Source organism: Mustela erminea, chromosome 4, assembly GCF_009829155.1.
Source record: "Mustela erminea isolate mMusErm1 chromosome 4, mMusErm1.Pri, whole genome shotgun sequence".
Lineage (NCBI taxonomy): Eukaryota > Metazoa > Chordata > Mammalia > Carnivora > Mustelidae > Mustela > Mustela erminea.
The window spans coordinates 132,009,504-132,026,019 of record NC_045617.1 but is presented as its reverse complement, the minus strand read 5'-3'; the positions used below and the strand labels follow the sequence as shown (position 1 = coordinate 132,026,019).

The window sequence follows — 16,516 nt, the reverse complement described above, 5'->3', positions numbered from 1 at the left end:
TGGAAGGAAGGAAGGAAGGAAGGAAGGAAGGAACTTTGCCTGTTTGACAACAGAGGAGTAGGCTGTGACATTGCTTACACCAGGAGGAACTGAATTTTAAATCTGGGAATTAATTCTCGCTCTCCAGGTCTTCCACAGACTGTACCACGATAGAATGCAGGAAAGTTATCATATACACCGAAGACAGACCATCACTGCCAGCCACGCTGATGCCAAAACATACAGGGTAGAAAATGGAATTTCGAAACTAGCAGGAGTAAGTGGGTTAACTCATGTATCAAATAGGGCCATCTTTCAGACACCAAAAACATTTCTGGCTGGCTTTCAAGAGATGCTGTTTGACTTTGACTTCTAAACACAAAATTCAATTAAGAGCAGTAAAAGTGTTTTTAACCAAACAAGAAATGTAGATGAAAATATTCTTGAAAGGCCTAAAAATTGCACTATTAATCTGAAAGTTGCTATAAAAGTAAAGATCCTGAGTACATGTTCTGAAAAGCAACGTGCTACCACCATAAATACAGGTCGAAGGTATTCAGAGCAGCCTTTCCACTCCAAGCTGCAGACAGCTCCATGTGTAGGAATTTGGGGAGAACATAGTAAAGTCAATGGACAAACAGATAACACTCGGAGTAAGTACAAAAACTTTCACATACATTTTCTTCTAGTCTTTTTTCTTGTCCATACCCTTCCTCCAGAAAAGCAGACAATAGGTAAATGCTTGCTCAATAGATCAACAATAGAAAAGCCTGGTAAGGGGCGCCTCAGTGGCTCAGTGGGTTAAAGCCTCTGCCTTTGGCTCAGGTCATGATCTCAGGGTCCTGGAATTGAGCCCTGCATCAGGCTCTCTGCTTAGCAGGGAGCCTGCTTCTCCCTCTCTCTCTGCCTGCCTCTCTACCTACTGTCAAATAAATAAAAATAAAATCTTTAAAAAAAGAAAAGCAAAGCCTGGTAAGTCAAAGAACCTGGGCCTGAATTCTCACTGACACATTTGCATCCCCAACTGGCCAGTCTCACTGGACATGTGCGCAGAAGCACCCTTGGCATGTCTGCATCCCAGCTAGCAGACAAGAGATGAGGGACGTCCACTCAGGGGATTGCTTACCTTTTACTGGTGCTTCACCTTGACCTTGGGACAGACCCCACGTCATCGGGGTGAGTTTTGGGAAACAGCAGACAACACTTGGACTTGGCTAAACTCCTATGTTCCAGGTTTCATTCTCTAAAAGGTAACATGCCTGCCCTGCTTATCTGATGGGGTCGGTGGTTAAATCCTAGCCAGGGAAGATGTCAGAAGACTCTTCCCAAACTCTAAGGGCTCTGCAGATGCCAATTTTTACCAGTGTCCTCATAAAAACAGTAATTTATAACACCAGATATTAATGCCCTGTGCTACTCTGATTTAACCGCACGTGCTGTCGGGTTGCCAGCCCAGCTCTGCTTGTTGGGGTGCTCCAGATCTTTTCACGATTTAGTCTTATCTCAGGGCTTATTCTCAGGTTTTGACTGAAGTATCCAATGTTCCCCTGTTCTGACTCAAAGCACCAGCTATTCAAGTAGTCACTTTGTTGAATTTACCCAGGCCAGTGATTTCTTATCAGTTAAGAGGAATATGTTTCTGCAGAATCCATAGCTATGGCCAATATTCCAAGAATCTTTTCTGACCATCCCCTGGGTCAGGCTTCTTCACTGCTTTACTATCAAGAGGTCCAACACCTAACTTCTTCTGCCTCAGCTGAGGTACGGCTGGCTCAGCATCGAAAAACCTGCCTTTTTGTATTTTTCCTTTTCAAGGAGGCCAGCAATTTTTGCAAAACAAGTTAATCCGTCAAATACTACAAATTTCACTCACACACAGATTAGACAAGTGAGTTTCTTCCCAAGCCGGGAGGATCATTTTTAGCCAGGACACCCCAAGACGGTACAGATGGGGAGATCAGACCTTGCCCAGAAGGAGGCCTACAGTTAAATCTGGAGGCCCCTGGAAGAACTTCAGGACACAGCAGGAGGCCTGGGCTCCCCGCCCACTGATAAGAAAAGAAAATCTCCTGTTGGCCAACCTGGAGCCCTTTAAAAGCATGAATTTCTCCCAATCCTCCCCGTATTTCCCCTTTCCTATGCATGAAAGTTCAACACATCCAGTCGCCAGATACTTCTGTCCTAGAAGGCAGGGAAATGACAACTCTGCTTTGACAGAGTCATCAAAGGTTGGGACTGTTTGGGATTTTGTTTTCCAAACTCACTGCTGGTCTCCAGAAAGTATGACACCACCATCTTAAGCGCAAGGCAGCTGTTCGGTTTTGGCCGGAGTTCAATATAAACCTTACAAACAGTCTGCTCGCTCTATTTTTTTTAATAATAATAATTCTGAAAAATGCCGTAGTTTAAAAAAATCCCAATTGGGGCACCTGGGTGGCTCAGTGGGTTAAGGCCTCTGCCTTCAGCTCGGGTCATGATCCCAACGTCCTGGGATCGAGCCCCGCGTCTGGCTCTCTGCTCAGCGGGGAGCCTGCTTCCCCCCTCTCTCTCTGCCTGCCACTCTGCCTAATTGTGATCTCTCTGTGTCAAATAAATAAATAAAATCTTTAAAAAAAAATCCCAATCTAGTGTTTTCACTTTAAAAAACCTTTCCTGCAGAACGGAGAAAACCATGTATTCCAAACCGATGTCTGAGCCAGAAAGGTACTAGTCGGTTATTTTTACCAGATACAGTGGACAGATAATTAGGCAGATTGAAAATCAATGGCTAAAGCAGGCCCAACGAATCACCACTGAGTATCAGTTCTCTCTGAAATAACAAGACAAAAATCTATCAGTGATTAATTTATTATTTCAAAAGAGGCCCTGGATGGTTAAGTCATTGATGATACTTTTGTTTAGGGGTGAAAATCAGACATCAGGAAAAACCTTCCCTTCATTCTGAAATGTTAGGTATAGATACCACAGTGGCTATATTTTACTTCAACTGGCCCTACTAAGAACTCACATACTACCAACAGTTCTTATAATCAACACCATGACGTGTCCCCAAAGCCTGGCATGTGTCTTTGCTTCTTCTCTGATCCCCTCATTACACACTCAAACATGTGCAAGTGCCAAACGTTGGCAGTGCTCTCAAAATAAGCCCTTTATGGGGCAAGTTAATGTTCGTTATTATTTTAGAGTGCCTGTTTGTAGCAGAGCCACATACAGATCCCTAAGTCCAGGAGAAACCGAAGTCATTCCTCAACCTTTGGACATTCTTGGGAAGTCAACAGATTTCCAAGACCAAAAGCAAGTATCGGACGTGGTGCATGAAACCAAAGCTGGCAAATCCCTTGCAGAGTTTGCACTCTCTTCCTTTAATTGTTATCAGCCTATTTCTCATGTAATTGCCACGTTGTCTCACCACCTGCTGCGTCATGTGCACTGAGAGTGCAATGGTACTAATTCCCGCCCAAACACTGAACTGACCCCCAGATACGAAGCACAAGTCAAGGTCATTGCCTTGCTTTCTGCGTGCTACAGGATCGAACTAGCTGCTGCAATAGTTCTTCCCTTGGCCCTTCTATTCCTCCAGAAATCCCTCCGTGGAAGTTTTTCTTTATTGGTAGACAGCCCCAAGAGCATACTCTGTTGAAGTTCTTTTGTAAAATCAGTCTGGCCTCATTTCAAAAGGCAAGACTGTTATAGACACAATGGGGAAGGATAGAGTATTGTTTCCTTGTATCCAAAAGAGAAGAGATAGATACATTCGAGACACACACACACACACACACAAATGTACTAGATCATGTATGTGTATATATTATATGCAAACACACAGCTTTCTACTAACTTGAATTAGTATCATTTGTAAGCATCCTTACATGAGACTCATGTATGCGTTTATTTTTGCTCCCCTCACCCATCGTTCAAAGCAGGCACTGAGCCATGGTGGGAAATGTTTTGTCCCCAATAAGGCATATGTTCTCCGATCACAAAGGATGGATGGATCACAAAGGATGGATCAAAAGTGGATACTGTCCATCGGCTTTGCTCAGGAGAGGAAAACTATTTGGAAAATCTTCATTTTAGTAACAAAAAAGTTGTCTTGCTGGCTGAACACTACCATTCAGAGCACATCCCTCATCATGTTCACACGATGCCCCTGACCTCCAAACGCCCTTCCACAGACATACTCGGGGTTAGATGACGACAGGGTGAGAAATGGGGGCCAGCCCCGCCCGTTGGGGTTCCTTGAGCCTTCATACCTGTGCTGATGCTCCTGCAAGACTTGATAAATGCTGATAAGAAAAGTTTGGTTTTTAAAACTCCCCACAACACAGTCCTTGTAGATGCGGAATTCTGCAGCCGTCACCGCCTCACCCTCAGGAATCTGGGATAAGTTGAACTTGAACTCTTTGTGGTGTCGCTGGCCAGGGGAGAACTCCTTCTCGTACTCCACTATAAGATTAAACAAGAGAGAGTGACAACTATTGTTACTGGACTAAGTGCCACAGGCTCACCTCAAGAAAGCTGCCCCATTTCCATTCATAAGTGGATTTTACCAGTTACCAATGGCTTAGGAGAGGGATTGGGGGAGGGGGGCAAGGACCAACAGTGGCTGGGCTGTCAGATGGGCTGAGATTAAAATCCCTCATTTCACCCAAGGATTAAATAAAATTCTTAGGTTTTATTTGGTTGAAATACCTCACATACTTGGTTGAAGTCAGCTGCATGAAAGCAAATTATGTAAACTCTTAGCTTCAGTTTTCCTCACCTTCGGAGGCAGGAATTAACAGGGCTTCCCAAGGAAGTGGTGAGAAAGGAGGAAAGGATGAATAAGAACGTCCCTGGCGATCTTGGCCCCGGTGACCCCTTTGCCCCCTTTCCTTCCTGCTGCCTGGCCCCTCAGGTGAGGTCGTCTCCCCCCATCAAGCAGCTGGCATGGCCAAGGGCGCTCCTGAGCCGAGCTCTGGGAGGGGGTCTCAGCTGGGAAGGGAACGAGCTGCGCATCGGCCTCAGCCCGAAAGGTCCAAGGGTCTTTGTATTTTGCCTGCTGGTCAGTAGAAAGTTTTGTGGAGGAGTTTAGGGTAAAGCTTCAGAGAAAATGCCGCTCTCACCCGAGTGCACTGCCCTCCTTCTCCCAGAACAAAAGGAGGGCTGCCGGGCTCAGAGGCCGGGGCCCCTCCACTCCATCGCAGAACCCAACTGTGAGGACAGACACGTGGAAGCGAATGATCAACAGTATACCTTGCTATTTTTTCTACTGCTTTTCTCAAAACTGGGGAAGAATGGAGTCTGAGATCTTTTCTTTTTTTTTAATGAACTCTTTCCCCTGCACAAAGACAAAACTATGGAAAACTACACCCACGAATGACCATTTCTCAGAGTTGGGTTTCCAACTGTCTATGTCAAGTCCTATGTGAGACAAGCGGTATCAACCTCGGAGCTGCCCTCATAAATGCTGTAAAAGAGAAAAAGGGTTGCTCTGCTTCCCACCATAAATCCTTGACTCTTTTCTCCAGGGTTTGGAAACACTTCTGCCCTACTGTTCCTGTTAGTTTTTTTCTTAATGGTAACCGCGGTGGAATCTCACGAGCAAATTAATCCTTCATGGCAGTGTGTTCCCAGGGCTGTGGGTAGGGGGGATAAAAAAATCAAATTATTTGCTACCTCCCACTGCCCTTTTTTCTCCCACTTATGTTGTTCTCCATAATCACTAGAGAAAAGCTTTGGAGATTTAGTTTCTTTAAAAAAGAAAAAAAGCCAATAACTCTTTACAAGAACATAAGGCCTCAATGGCATTTGCAGAAGCTGAGGAGAGTTAAGCCACCTATAGGTAGGAGGTTTTAAATGAAGAATTTCTGAAACTGCCATGGGACTACGGTAAATCTTTCAGATTCAAGTTATTTCTTTTTGGTGTGAGGGTTGTAAAAAGAAAAATAAGCTTTGACTTGTGTAAGAGCTTGATAAAAGTAAAAAAAAAAAAAAAAAAAAGAAAAAGAAAAAAAAAAGGCCTAACCAGAAAGTAAACCATGGTTCAGTCCCAACAAGAGAACAGGTTTTCTAATTAGTGGCTAAGCATGAAAAGCAATCTTGCTGGTGAGTTCACTGAAGGACACCCATACATGAGGGTGTATCCCTTTTCCCTAAAATTGATCTCCCTTTAAGTCTGATATGTTATCATCAGCGGTTAAAAAGTGAATCAAATCTGATTTCCCAAAGAGATTTAAAAAAAAAAAGAAAAGAAGAAGAAAAGAAAAGAAAAGAAAGTCACATAGTTTTTCTTTAGGGCCTTTTGGGTACTTAAATTTTAATATCAATGAATAAAAATACATTAAGATTCACTCAAAAGAATCCATAAGAATTCCTCAAGGAAGTCATTCAATTGCTATGAATATAAATGACAACTACAAAGAAGAAATCATAAATCATGGCTGTGACTCAAGATACAGGACAGTGACTTAAGACATTTTGGTCATACGAAGTAAACAGAAATTTCAATAAATTGGAAATGCGGTAGTTAGTTGTAGAGAAGTGCATCATCACCACACCTCCCTGTATTCATACTGTTGGGTGGTACCCCCCTCCCCTGAGGTGGGCTCTGTGACCTTCTCTTGACCAATCAACCAAGCAACAGTAGTGCTCAGTGATTTCCAAGCTTTGAACTTCCTTCCACTTAGGTTTCTTGGAATGCTTATCTGGGGGAAAGATGGTTACCATGGAAGAAGTCTAACTACTCTGAACCTCCATGCTGTGAGGAAGCCCAAGCTAACCACGTAGCAATGCTCTATGGTACATGAAGAGACAAATGAAGGAGAGAGGGAAGAGCCCAGTCAGCCTCTGAGACCACTTCAGCTGAAGCACCACACCTTTAGCTAAGATGTCATCTTAGATGCCCACCGCAGTGGAGATGCTGGAGGACTCCAACCCCCGCTGGCATCTGACTACAGCTGCATGAGAGACCTTGTATCAGAGTCACCCAGTTGAGCGTGGTCATTTCCCAAGGCTGTGGGAGATGACAGCACAGTGTTTTAAAGCCCCTGTGATTTGGGGTGATTTGTTACACAATAATAGGCAACTGACCCAAGAAGAAAAAGGAGGACCGGAGAGGAGGAGAGAAAGAGAAGGGGAAGTCTGCATACAATTTGTAAGGATTTTGAAATGCTGGGAGGCAGCACTTACGACCAAGGAGGAGCCCTGGCAAATGCTCACAGACAAACGTGAAGAGATAAAGAATCTAAAAATGAGAAAATAGGAGCATAGTTCAAAGCCTTCACATTACTACAATATGAATTAGAATGCACTGCCTTATATGAGCATTTTCCCACTTCTCTTCCACTGAGACAACATTGTCTGGAAGCACTCTGAATTTTCTTTTGCCTTTCCTTTATCTCTGAGGCGATTAAGGAGCCTGACTGCCCACCCCTCCTCGTTTTAAGCTCTCTCACTCAAAAACTTCACTCCTGATTGGGAGGGAGACAAACCATAAGAGACTCTTAATCTCACAAAACAAACTGAGGGTTGCTGGGAGGAGGGGGATGGGGGGGTGTTTGGGTTATGGGTACTGGGGAGGGTATGTGCTATGGTGAGTGCTGGGAAGTGTGTAAGCCTGATGATTCATAGACCTGTACCCCTGGGGCTAATAATACATTATATGTTAATTTAAGAAAAGCAACTGAAAAACAAAAAACAAATAAACAAAAAACCCTTCACTCCACTGTCTTCCAAACTTCTGTTTATGCCTCTTGGCCAGAAGCTATATCATCTTCTTCCCTCTTCCCCACAATGCCTCAGCCACCAGGCACTGGAGTTTGCCTGGAACTCCTTTCTCCCCCATAGTCTTTTGCCTGCAACTGAATTTATATCATGTATTTGCTGATGACTCATAGAGACACAAGAAAGAAATGCCATTAGGTCACTGCCTACGTGTGCATTTGAAGACCTCGGTGGTAAAACTGAAATGTTTCCAGTGAACTCTGCATCCCCTGCCTTCAAGCTCTAGGATTCTGGACTCTTTTAATCTCAAGACAATTCAAAAATATGAGAGGTACTGAAAGGGACTGGGCTGAGCTCTGAATTCAACACTCAGGACCTATTTTGCAGCCCTCAGCATTTTAGTTTTTCACTGCTGGGGCCAACACGTGGTAGCCAATTAAGTACTAAAAACAAACACCGAAGAAGTGTCATACTGTCAAACTGGTTCTGAATCCTAGTTCCCCTTTTCCTGGCTTCTGTGATGCTGATCAAGACATTACCCAAAGTCTCAGTTATCAGTTAAATGGCAATAATCGTAATTCTGAGGATTTAGGGGGAGAAAATCTCTATGAAATAGTCAATGGTAGAGTACGTACTCAGATGTTAACTGTGATCATCAGCTGATGTTTGAGACTCTAGCCCATACTCTACTGACTTAGAGTATGCCTCTGCTGAGTAATTCAAACTTATTCAAGAGCCTTTAGATAGGGCTGATCAATGGTTCCTCTAAATTACCTGTTTAAGTTGAAGAGATGCATTCTGCATAAAAGTAGCAAGTGAAATCACTACCATGAGTATTACCAGCCTTGGTGTTTGTCTCATGAATACAGTTCTGTGTTCTCTGAGGCAATAATTCCTGGAATTTTTCATTTCAAGGACCAGAGAAAATATTTTTCAATGGTAATGACCCTCCACAAGGTCGTCTACTTTTTCTGTTTGCCATTTGCTAAGACAATAGAACAGGACAACAAACTGCATCATTTTAACTCTATGCTCATTTCTGAAGATTCTCTTAACACCAAATAAAATAGGATGTAATTGAAGAACATATACAATCCTTGAAACCATAAACATTTAGCTTTATAGAACTCACTCTATCCTCTCTTTCTGCCTTTGACCATACCAGCTGAAATTTCAGACCAGCCCTGGACCTTTGACCAACAAGCAGGAACCACAGTCCTAAGGAATAAAAGTTACTAGTTGAGGATTAAAAATGTAAGTTATGTAATACTAAATATACAAAAGGATATATGCAATTTATGGAGGTAACGAGGCATCATAATAAGGAACTGAGGAGGGGCACCTGGGTGGCTCAGTGGGTTAAAGCCTCTGCCTTTGGCTCAGGTCATGATCTCAGGGTCCTGGGATTGAGCCTTGCATCAGGCTCTCTGCTCAGCAGGGAGCCTGCTCCCCGCCCCCCCCCACCCCCTGCCTGCCTCTCTGCCTACTTGTGATCTCTGTCTGTTAAATAAGTAAATAAAATCTTTAAACAAACAAAAAAAAGGAACTGAGGAAACCAGCACCATCTTAAAAACCAGAACATGACCAATACTATGGTGCCATCCCCCACCCCTGCCTGAAAGGTCTCTAGAATCATGAATAATGTCTAGCATTTTCTTGCCTTTTAAAAACTAACAGTTCTACTACATATGTACATATCACGAAATCAGAGTGTTTTCCTTTTTTCCCTTAAAGTTTTTCAGAGACGTAATGGAAATTTTATAGGCACACATAGAAAACATAGGCATGGTCACGGCTAAGACCAAAGGCTGCCCAAGCAGATGGCCATACTGCCTGTCAGCTGGGGGGGTGGGGACCTCAAGTCCCATGGGTGGGGCATGGCTGCTCTGTAGGCAATGAGTGACTAATGATTCTTCTTCAGCTCTATCTCACATAAACCCATTAAGAACGTGGACACTTTCTCAACAAGCCTTGGCAAGGATGTGGAGAAAGAAGAACCCTTCCTTATGCATTGCTGGTGGGAACATGAAATGGTGCAGCTGCTGTAGAAAAGTTTCACAATTCCTCAAACACAGAATCACCATATGGCCCAGCAATCCCACTTTTACATATATATGGGTATCTGAAAAACCTGAAAACAAGGACTTGAACAGATATTCGCATGCCCATGTTCTTAGCAGCAGTGCTAGTAGCCAAAGAGTAGAGGCCATGGAAGTGTTCATTGACAGATGAATGGATAAACAATGCAGTAGATATATACAATGAAATATTAGTTAGCTTTTAAAAAAAAAGGAAATTCTGAATCAGGTCACAACATGGATAAACCTTGAGGACATTGTGCAAGGTAAAACAAGGCAGTCAGAAAAAGACAAATACTGTATGTCTTTATAGGCAGTACCCAAGGAGTCAAATTCAGAGAGACAGAAAGTAGAGGGTAGTTTCCAGGGGCTGGGTTGGAGGGGCAGGGAGTTCATGTTCAACAGGGAAGAGGGTTTCACCTTGGGAAGATGAAAACGTTCTGGAGATGGACAGTGGTATGTTTGCACAACACTTTGAAAACATTTAATGCTGTGGAACTCATACACTTAAAAATGGCTAAAGTGGGAAATTTTATATCAGGCATATTTTACCACACAAAAAACCCCCCACTAAAAACAGACATTTTCTTACACCATCACAATGCACGACCACACCTATGTTGAAATAATTTGTTGTTGTTCTCTCATACCTAATCCATAATCAAATTTCCTCAAATACCTCAAAAAACTGTCTTTCTGCTTTTGGCTTATTGGAGTCGGGACCCAAACAGGACCCACTCATTATACTTGGTTGTTCTGTCTCCTTAGTCTTTCCAAATGAGCAAATCAGGAGCTGAAAGAACTCCACTAATCTGATCAGGTGTCCATCTAAAAAAACCTTCAGCTAACAACATTCTTAAAGGTGACACTCTCCAACCATTTCCTTTAAAAATCAGGAAGAAGGCAAAGATGCTCATTTTCAGTCTTGGAGTCCAGTTCAGTATTGTTAAGATTAAATAATAGTAAAGGAAGAAATCTATTCCAAATTCTTGAAACTAATAAGAAAATTTAGCAGACTGCTTTCTTGACCGTCTCAGTAAGTTCGAGCTGCTATAACAAAAATACAATAGACTGGGGCTGAAACAGCAAACACTTAACGTCTCACAGCTCTAGTGGCTACAAGTCTGGGATTCGGATGCCAGCATGGTTGAGTGCTTGCGGAGGGCCCTCTTCCCAGCTAGCTCCTCACTTAACCTTCCTTGCTCTGTGCATGCAGAGAGAGATGGTGTGAGCGCCCATCACTTCCTCTTCCTGTAAGGACACTAATCCCACCATGGGGGCTCCACCCCCCTGATCTCCTCTAGACCTAATTACCACCCAAGACCCCACTTCCTGATACTCTCTCATAGGGATTAGGGTTTTATCTGTATGAATTGTAGGGGACACTCACAGTCTATAACACTGACCTCAAAGGTCTCACATTATTTTTTCCATCACCTTTCGAATTTGGGGTTTAGAATTTTTGCATTTGTGTTCAGAAGCGACACTACATAACAGTGTTGTTCAATTTCAAGTTGTATTTGCTCTTGAAATAAGTTGGAGGATGCTCTCTTTCTTCTCAGGGAATGATCTCTTCCTTCAAAAGCTGGAGAACTTAACCTGTAAAATCACCTAATCCTGGTGTTTTCCTTTGGGGAAAATTTTTAATTACTCATTCATTTTCCTTTCAATATAGAGAAATATTCAAGTTATCTACTTCATTTTAAGACATTATACATTTTCTAGAGGTTTGTCAATTGGGGCAGAATTTATCCAATTTATTGCCATGAAATTTTTCAAAGTATTCTCTTATTATTTGATCTCTGCTCTAACTACAGCTTTTTCATTCTAATATTATTTATGAATTCCCTTTTTCTTGATTTGTCTTACTGGAGGTCAATTTTTTTCTCATTATTGCTTAATTTGACTGTAATATTCTGTAACACTGAAAGGAAAGAACTTTTTATTACTTATTACAAATAAGGAGATAGGAAGATAGCTCTCAAGACACTGTAATATTGATATTTTAATACATTTTCTGAATAGTGTCCTACTCAGTCTGAACTATTTCAACTAAAGTTGTCTAGAGAAAAATAAAGATAAAAGCCTTTATAAGTGAAAATGTAAAAGAGAGAAGAAAGAGGCGGAGAGTGAGCGGGAAAAGCAGAGAACAATCTTCCTATAATATGTTTAGTCACATATTCATTACTTTCTCATTAACTGGACTCACTCAATAGTTAATTCAGAATGGCTTCGTTTGGGAAAAATTACATTCATTGACAATAAATTCTACGTTTTTTAAATGTTTCATGCCTCCTCTTCGTCATACACCAAACTTGAAAAACTTGGAACTCTTTTAAAACAAAACAAAACAAACAAACAAAAAACCCTGCCATTCCCTTGACTACTATAAACAATTTTTTTATGCTATGGTACAAGTTTATTTAATTTTAGGCAACAAGGACAGTTCTGGCTGGTCTTTCAAGGTCTATAACAACAGTGGCCTTCTGACTTTAATATTGCAAGCATTCAGCTCACTTGTTAAACACAATGAGATAACAGACTTGACCCTCTGGGGTGCGCCAATTATTTCCAAGTACTCATTTCTATTAGTTTTATTAAGATCACAAATATCAAGAAGAATCTATTTTCCTGGCTGTCATTTTTTTCTCAACTGACTTTGCTAAACTTTCATTTTTATTTTAAATAATGATAGATTCACTAGTAGTTGCAAAAATACCAGAAATTAAAAAAAAAAAAAATAACAGTAGGGAGATCCCATGCAACATCCTCCATAACTGAGTAACAATACCAAAAGCATGGGATGCCTGGGTGGCTCAGTTGGTTGGACAACTGCCTTTGGCTCAGGTCATGATCCCGGAATCGCAGGATCGAATCCCACATCGGGCTCTCAGCTCCATGGGGAGTCTGCTTCTCCCTCTGACCTTCTCCTCGCTCATGCTCTCTCTCACTGTCTCTCTCTCTCTCAAATAAATAAACAATACCAAAAGCAGGAAATGGATGTTGATACAATAACTTACCTAGACTAGAGACCCACCTTGGAGTTCACCAATTTCTACATGCATTTTCTTGTGTGTATTTGTGTGCATACATAATTCTGTGACCTTCTGTCACAGGTATAGATTGATTCCTCTAACCACCACCACAATCCAGACACAGAACTGTTCTGTCCCTGCAAAGGAAATCCTTTAAGCTACCCTTTTAATTCAAAGACTTTTTCTTTTTTTTTTTTTTTTAAGATTTTATTTATTTATTTGACAGAGAGAGATCACAAGTAGGCAGAGAGACAGGCAGAGAGAGAGGAGAAAGCAGGCTCCCTGCTGAGCAGAGAGCCCGATGTGGGACTCGATCCCAGGACCCTGAGATCATGACCTGAGCCGAAGGCAGCGGCTTAACCCACTGAGCCACCCAGGCGCCCCCAAAGACTTTTTCTTTTTAAAGATTTTATTTATTTATTTGACAGATAGCGATCACAAGTAGGCAGAGAGGAAGGCAGAGAGAGAGAGAGGAGGAAGCAGGCTCCCCGCTGTGGTGCTCGATCCTAGGACCCTGGGATCATGACCCAAGCTAAAGGCAGAGGCTTAACCCACTGAGCCACCCAGGCACCCCCTTCAAAGACTTTTTAAGATTAGACCCAGCACACATACTGGAAAGAGCTGTAGAACCAGCACTGAGTGTCTGCATATCATTGCTAGTATCAAGGGTTCACCGAGTCATTTTCTATTTTTTAAAACATTTTAGAACCACTTTCATAACCAAATACAGATGTCACCATCACTCTAGGTTGGGAAGATGCTCGGTAGCACAACTATATACATGTCTTCCAGCGGAAAAAGTTGCAGACTTCAGCTAACATCGGAGAATACATCCAAGCACTTAAGTCAATAAACATGTGTCATGAAGAAAGACTTAAACTGAATAATTGCAGCCTTGACAGAGTCCCATTAATATCAGATAACCACACTGTTGCCCACTTACAAGAATTACTATAAAGATGCAGTCAGACACTCAGTAAAGATTGACATATACAACATGTATTTTTTTTACTGCCAAGAAAAATTTAACATCTTCAATCACAAACGGGACAGCCTAAAAAGAATGGTTTCCCATGCCTCTGATTTCTTAAAAAATTATTAAAAATTTTTAAATAAAAAGGAAAGAAAAAAGAAAAAAAAAAAAAGGCGGTTCACCCATTTCTCCCACCCTCCACCCCTGCCTCTTGCAATCACAAATCTGTTTACTGTATCTATGTGCTTGGGTTTTTCTGTTTTGTTTTAGATTCCACACGGAAGAAAGATCAGATGGTATTTGTCTTTCTCCAACTTATTCCACACTGAGGCCCACCCATGCTGTCATGAACGGTAAGATTTCGTTCCTTCTGATGGCTCAGTCATATTGCATGTACACACAGATTGTTGCCATGCTTTGGTTCTTGTAAATGATGCTGCAATCAGCATGGGGGGCTGTAAACATTTCTTCCATTTAGTGTTTTCATTTTCGTTGGCTCCCTGGAAGTGGAATTGCTGGACTGTAGGTTCTATTTTTAATTTTCTGAGGACCCTCCATATGGTTTTCTGCAGCAGCTGCAATTTACATTGCCACCAACAGTGCATGATGGTTCCCTTTTCTCCACATCCTCGCCAGCACCTGTTGTCTCTTGTCTTTTTGATACCAGTCATTCTAAAAAGTGTAAGGTAGTAGCTCATTGTGATTCTGATTTTTATTTCCCTGATGATTAGTCACGTTAAACGTCTTCTCATGTGCCTGTTGGCCATCTGTTGTGTTGTTTGGAAAACATGTCTATTCAGATCTTCTGCCCATTTTTCAGTCAAGGGTTTTTTTTTTTTTTTTTTTTTTTAAGCTATTGAGTCATATGAGTTCTTTGTGTATTTTGGATATTAGCTCCTTATCAGGTATATATTCTGCAAAGACGCTCCCATTCAGTAGGTTGCCTTTTCATTTTGTTGATGGTTTCCTTTGCCATGTATAAAGATTTTAGTCTGATGTAGTTCCACTTGTTTATTTTTGTTTCTCTTGTTTTTGCTTTTGGTGTTGAGATTCTAAAAATCGTCACTAAGTCCTATGTCAAGGAGCTTATTGCCTATGTCTTCCTCTAGTTTTATGGTTTCAGGTCACAAATTTAAGTCTTTACTCCATTTTGAGTTAATTTTTATGTACAGTATAAGACAGACAGTGGTTCACCTGTACAATTTATTGAACAGCCTCTCCATTCCCCTTTGTATATTCTTGGTTCTTTTGTCATAAACGGACTATATATGTGTGGGTTTATCTCTGGGCTCTTTATTCTGTTTCATTGATATATGTGTCTGTTTTTATGGCAATACCATACTGTTTTTATCACTATACCTTTGTAATGTACTTTGAAAATCAGGGAGTGTCATACCACGTGTTCTCCTTTCTCAACATGGCTTTGGCTACTTGGGTCTTTGATAGTTTCATAACATTTTAGGATTATTTGTTCTATTTCTGTGGAATTTTCACAGGGATTCTACTGAATCTTTATATTGCTTTGGATAGTATGCACATTTTAACAATTTTTCCAATCCATGAGCATGGAATACCTTTCCACTTATTGGGACCTTCTTCAATTTCTTTCATTAACATCTGATAATTTTCAGGTCTCTGAGCTCCTTGATTAAATTTTTCCTTAGGTATTTTATACTTTTTTCTCTTGTAACCAAAATTTTAATTTTTGTCAAAATTAATGTGGTTTTTCATAGTAGAGTTGACATACAATGTTACATTAGTTTCAGGTGTATAAAATAGGGATTCATTCATGGCCATGATGGTTTATGTGTTATGCTAGGATATTTCATCCTTTTTCAGGTAAGTGTAAATGGGATTGTTTTCTCAATGTATCTGGTAATTCATTAGTGTTAAGAAATGCAATATATTTTTGTGAAATATGTATCTAGTAATTCATTAGTGTTAAGAAATGCAATATATTTTTATATTTTGAAATATATTTCAGTTTTATATCCTAAAACTATACTAGACTTGTTTATTCTAACAGTTTTTGATGAAGTCTTTAGGGATATATATATATATATATCTCATATAATATATATATATATATATATCATGTCCTTTGCCAATAGTGACAGCTTTAATTCTTCTTTTTAGAGGTCTTTTTTCTTGCCTAATTGTTCTGGTTAGGATTTCTAATACTATGTTGAATAAAAGTGGCAAGAATGGACATTCTTGTCTTATTCCTGATTTTAGAGAAAAAGCTTTCAGCTTTTCACCACTGAGTATGGAATTGGCCTGGTCTTATCATATATGGCCTTTATTATGTTTAGATACATTCTCTCTATACCTGTTTTTTTTTTTTTATCATAAATAGATATTGGATTTTGCCAAATGCTTTTTCAGCATCTATTGAGATGATTATACGTTTTAAAAAAGAGATTTTAAAGAGGGAGAAAGAAAAGACAATGCAAATGTGAGTCGGGGAGGGGCAGAAGGAGAGGGAGAGAGAGAATCTTAAGTAGATTCCATGCCCAGCACCGATCCCAACATGGGGCTTGATCTCAAGACCCTGAGATCATGACCCGAACCTAAATCAAGAGCCAGCTTCTTAACTGACTGAGCCACCCAGGTATCTTAGATGATCATATAATTTTTATCCTTTGTTAATCAGATTGACAGATTTGCAGATATTGAATCATCCTTGCATCCCTGGAATGAATCTCATTTGATCATGATATAGGATTTTTTTTTTTTTTTTTTTTACC

The 16,516-nt window shown here is 40.8% G+C and overlaps 1 protein-coding gene across 1 annotated transcript in view; it reads right to left on the bottom strand.

Moving 5' to 3' along the window:
- The window catches only part of BMP6 (bone morphogenetic protein 6), a 145,562-nt gene that overhangs the window by 23,987 nt on the left and 105,059 nt on the right, over nucleotides 1–16,516 (bottom strand). The window contains exon 2 of the mRNA XM_032341059.1: nucleotides 4,233–4,425. Coding sequence (XP_032196950.1) covers nucleotides 4,233–4,425 — 193 coding nt within the window. The remainder of the gene's footprint in view (nucleotides 1–4,232; nucleotides 4,426–16,516) is intronic.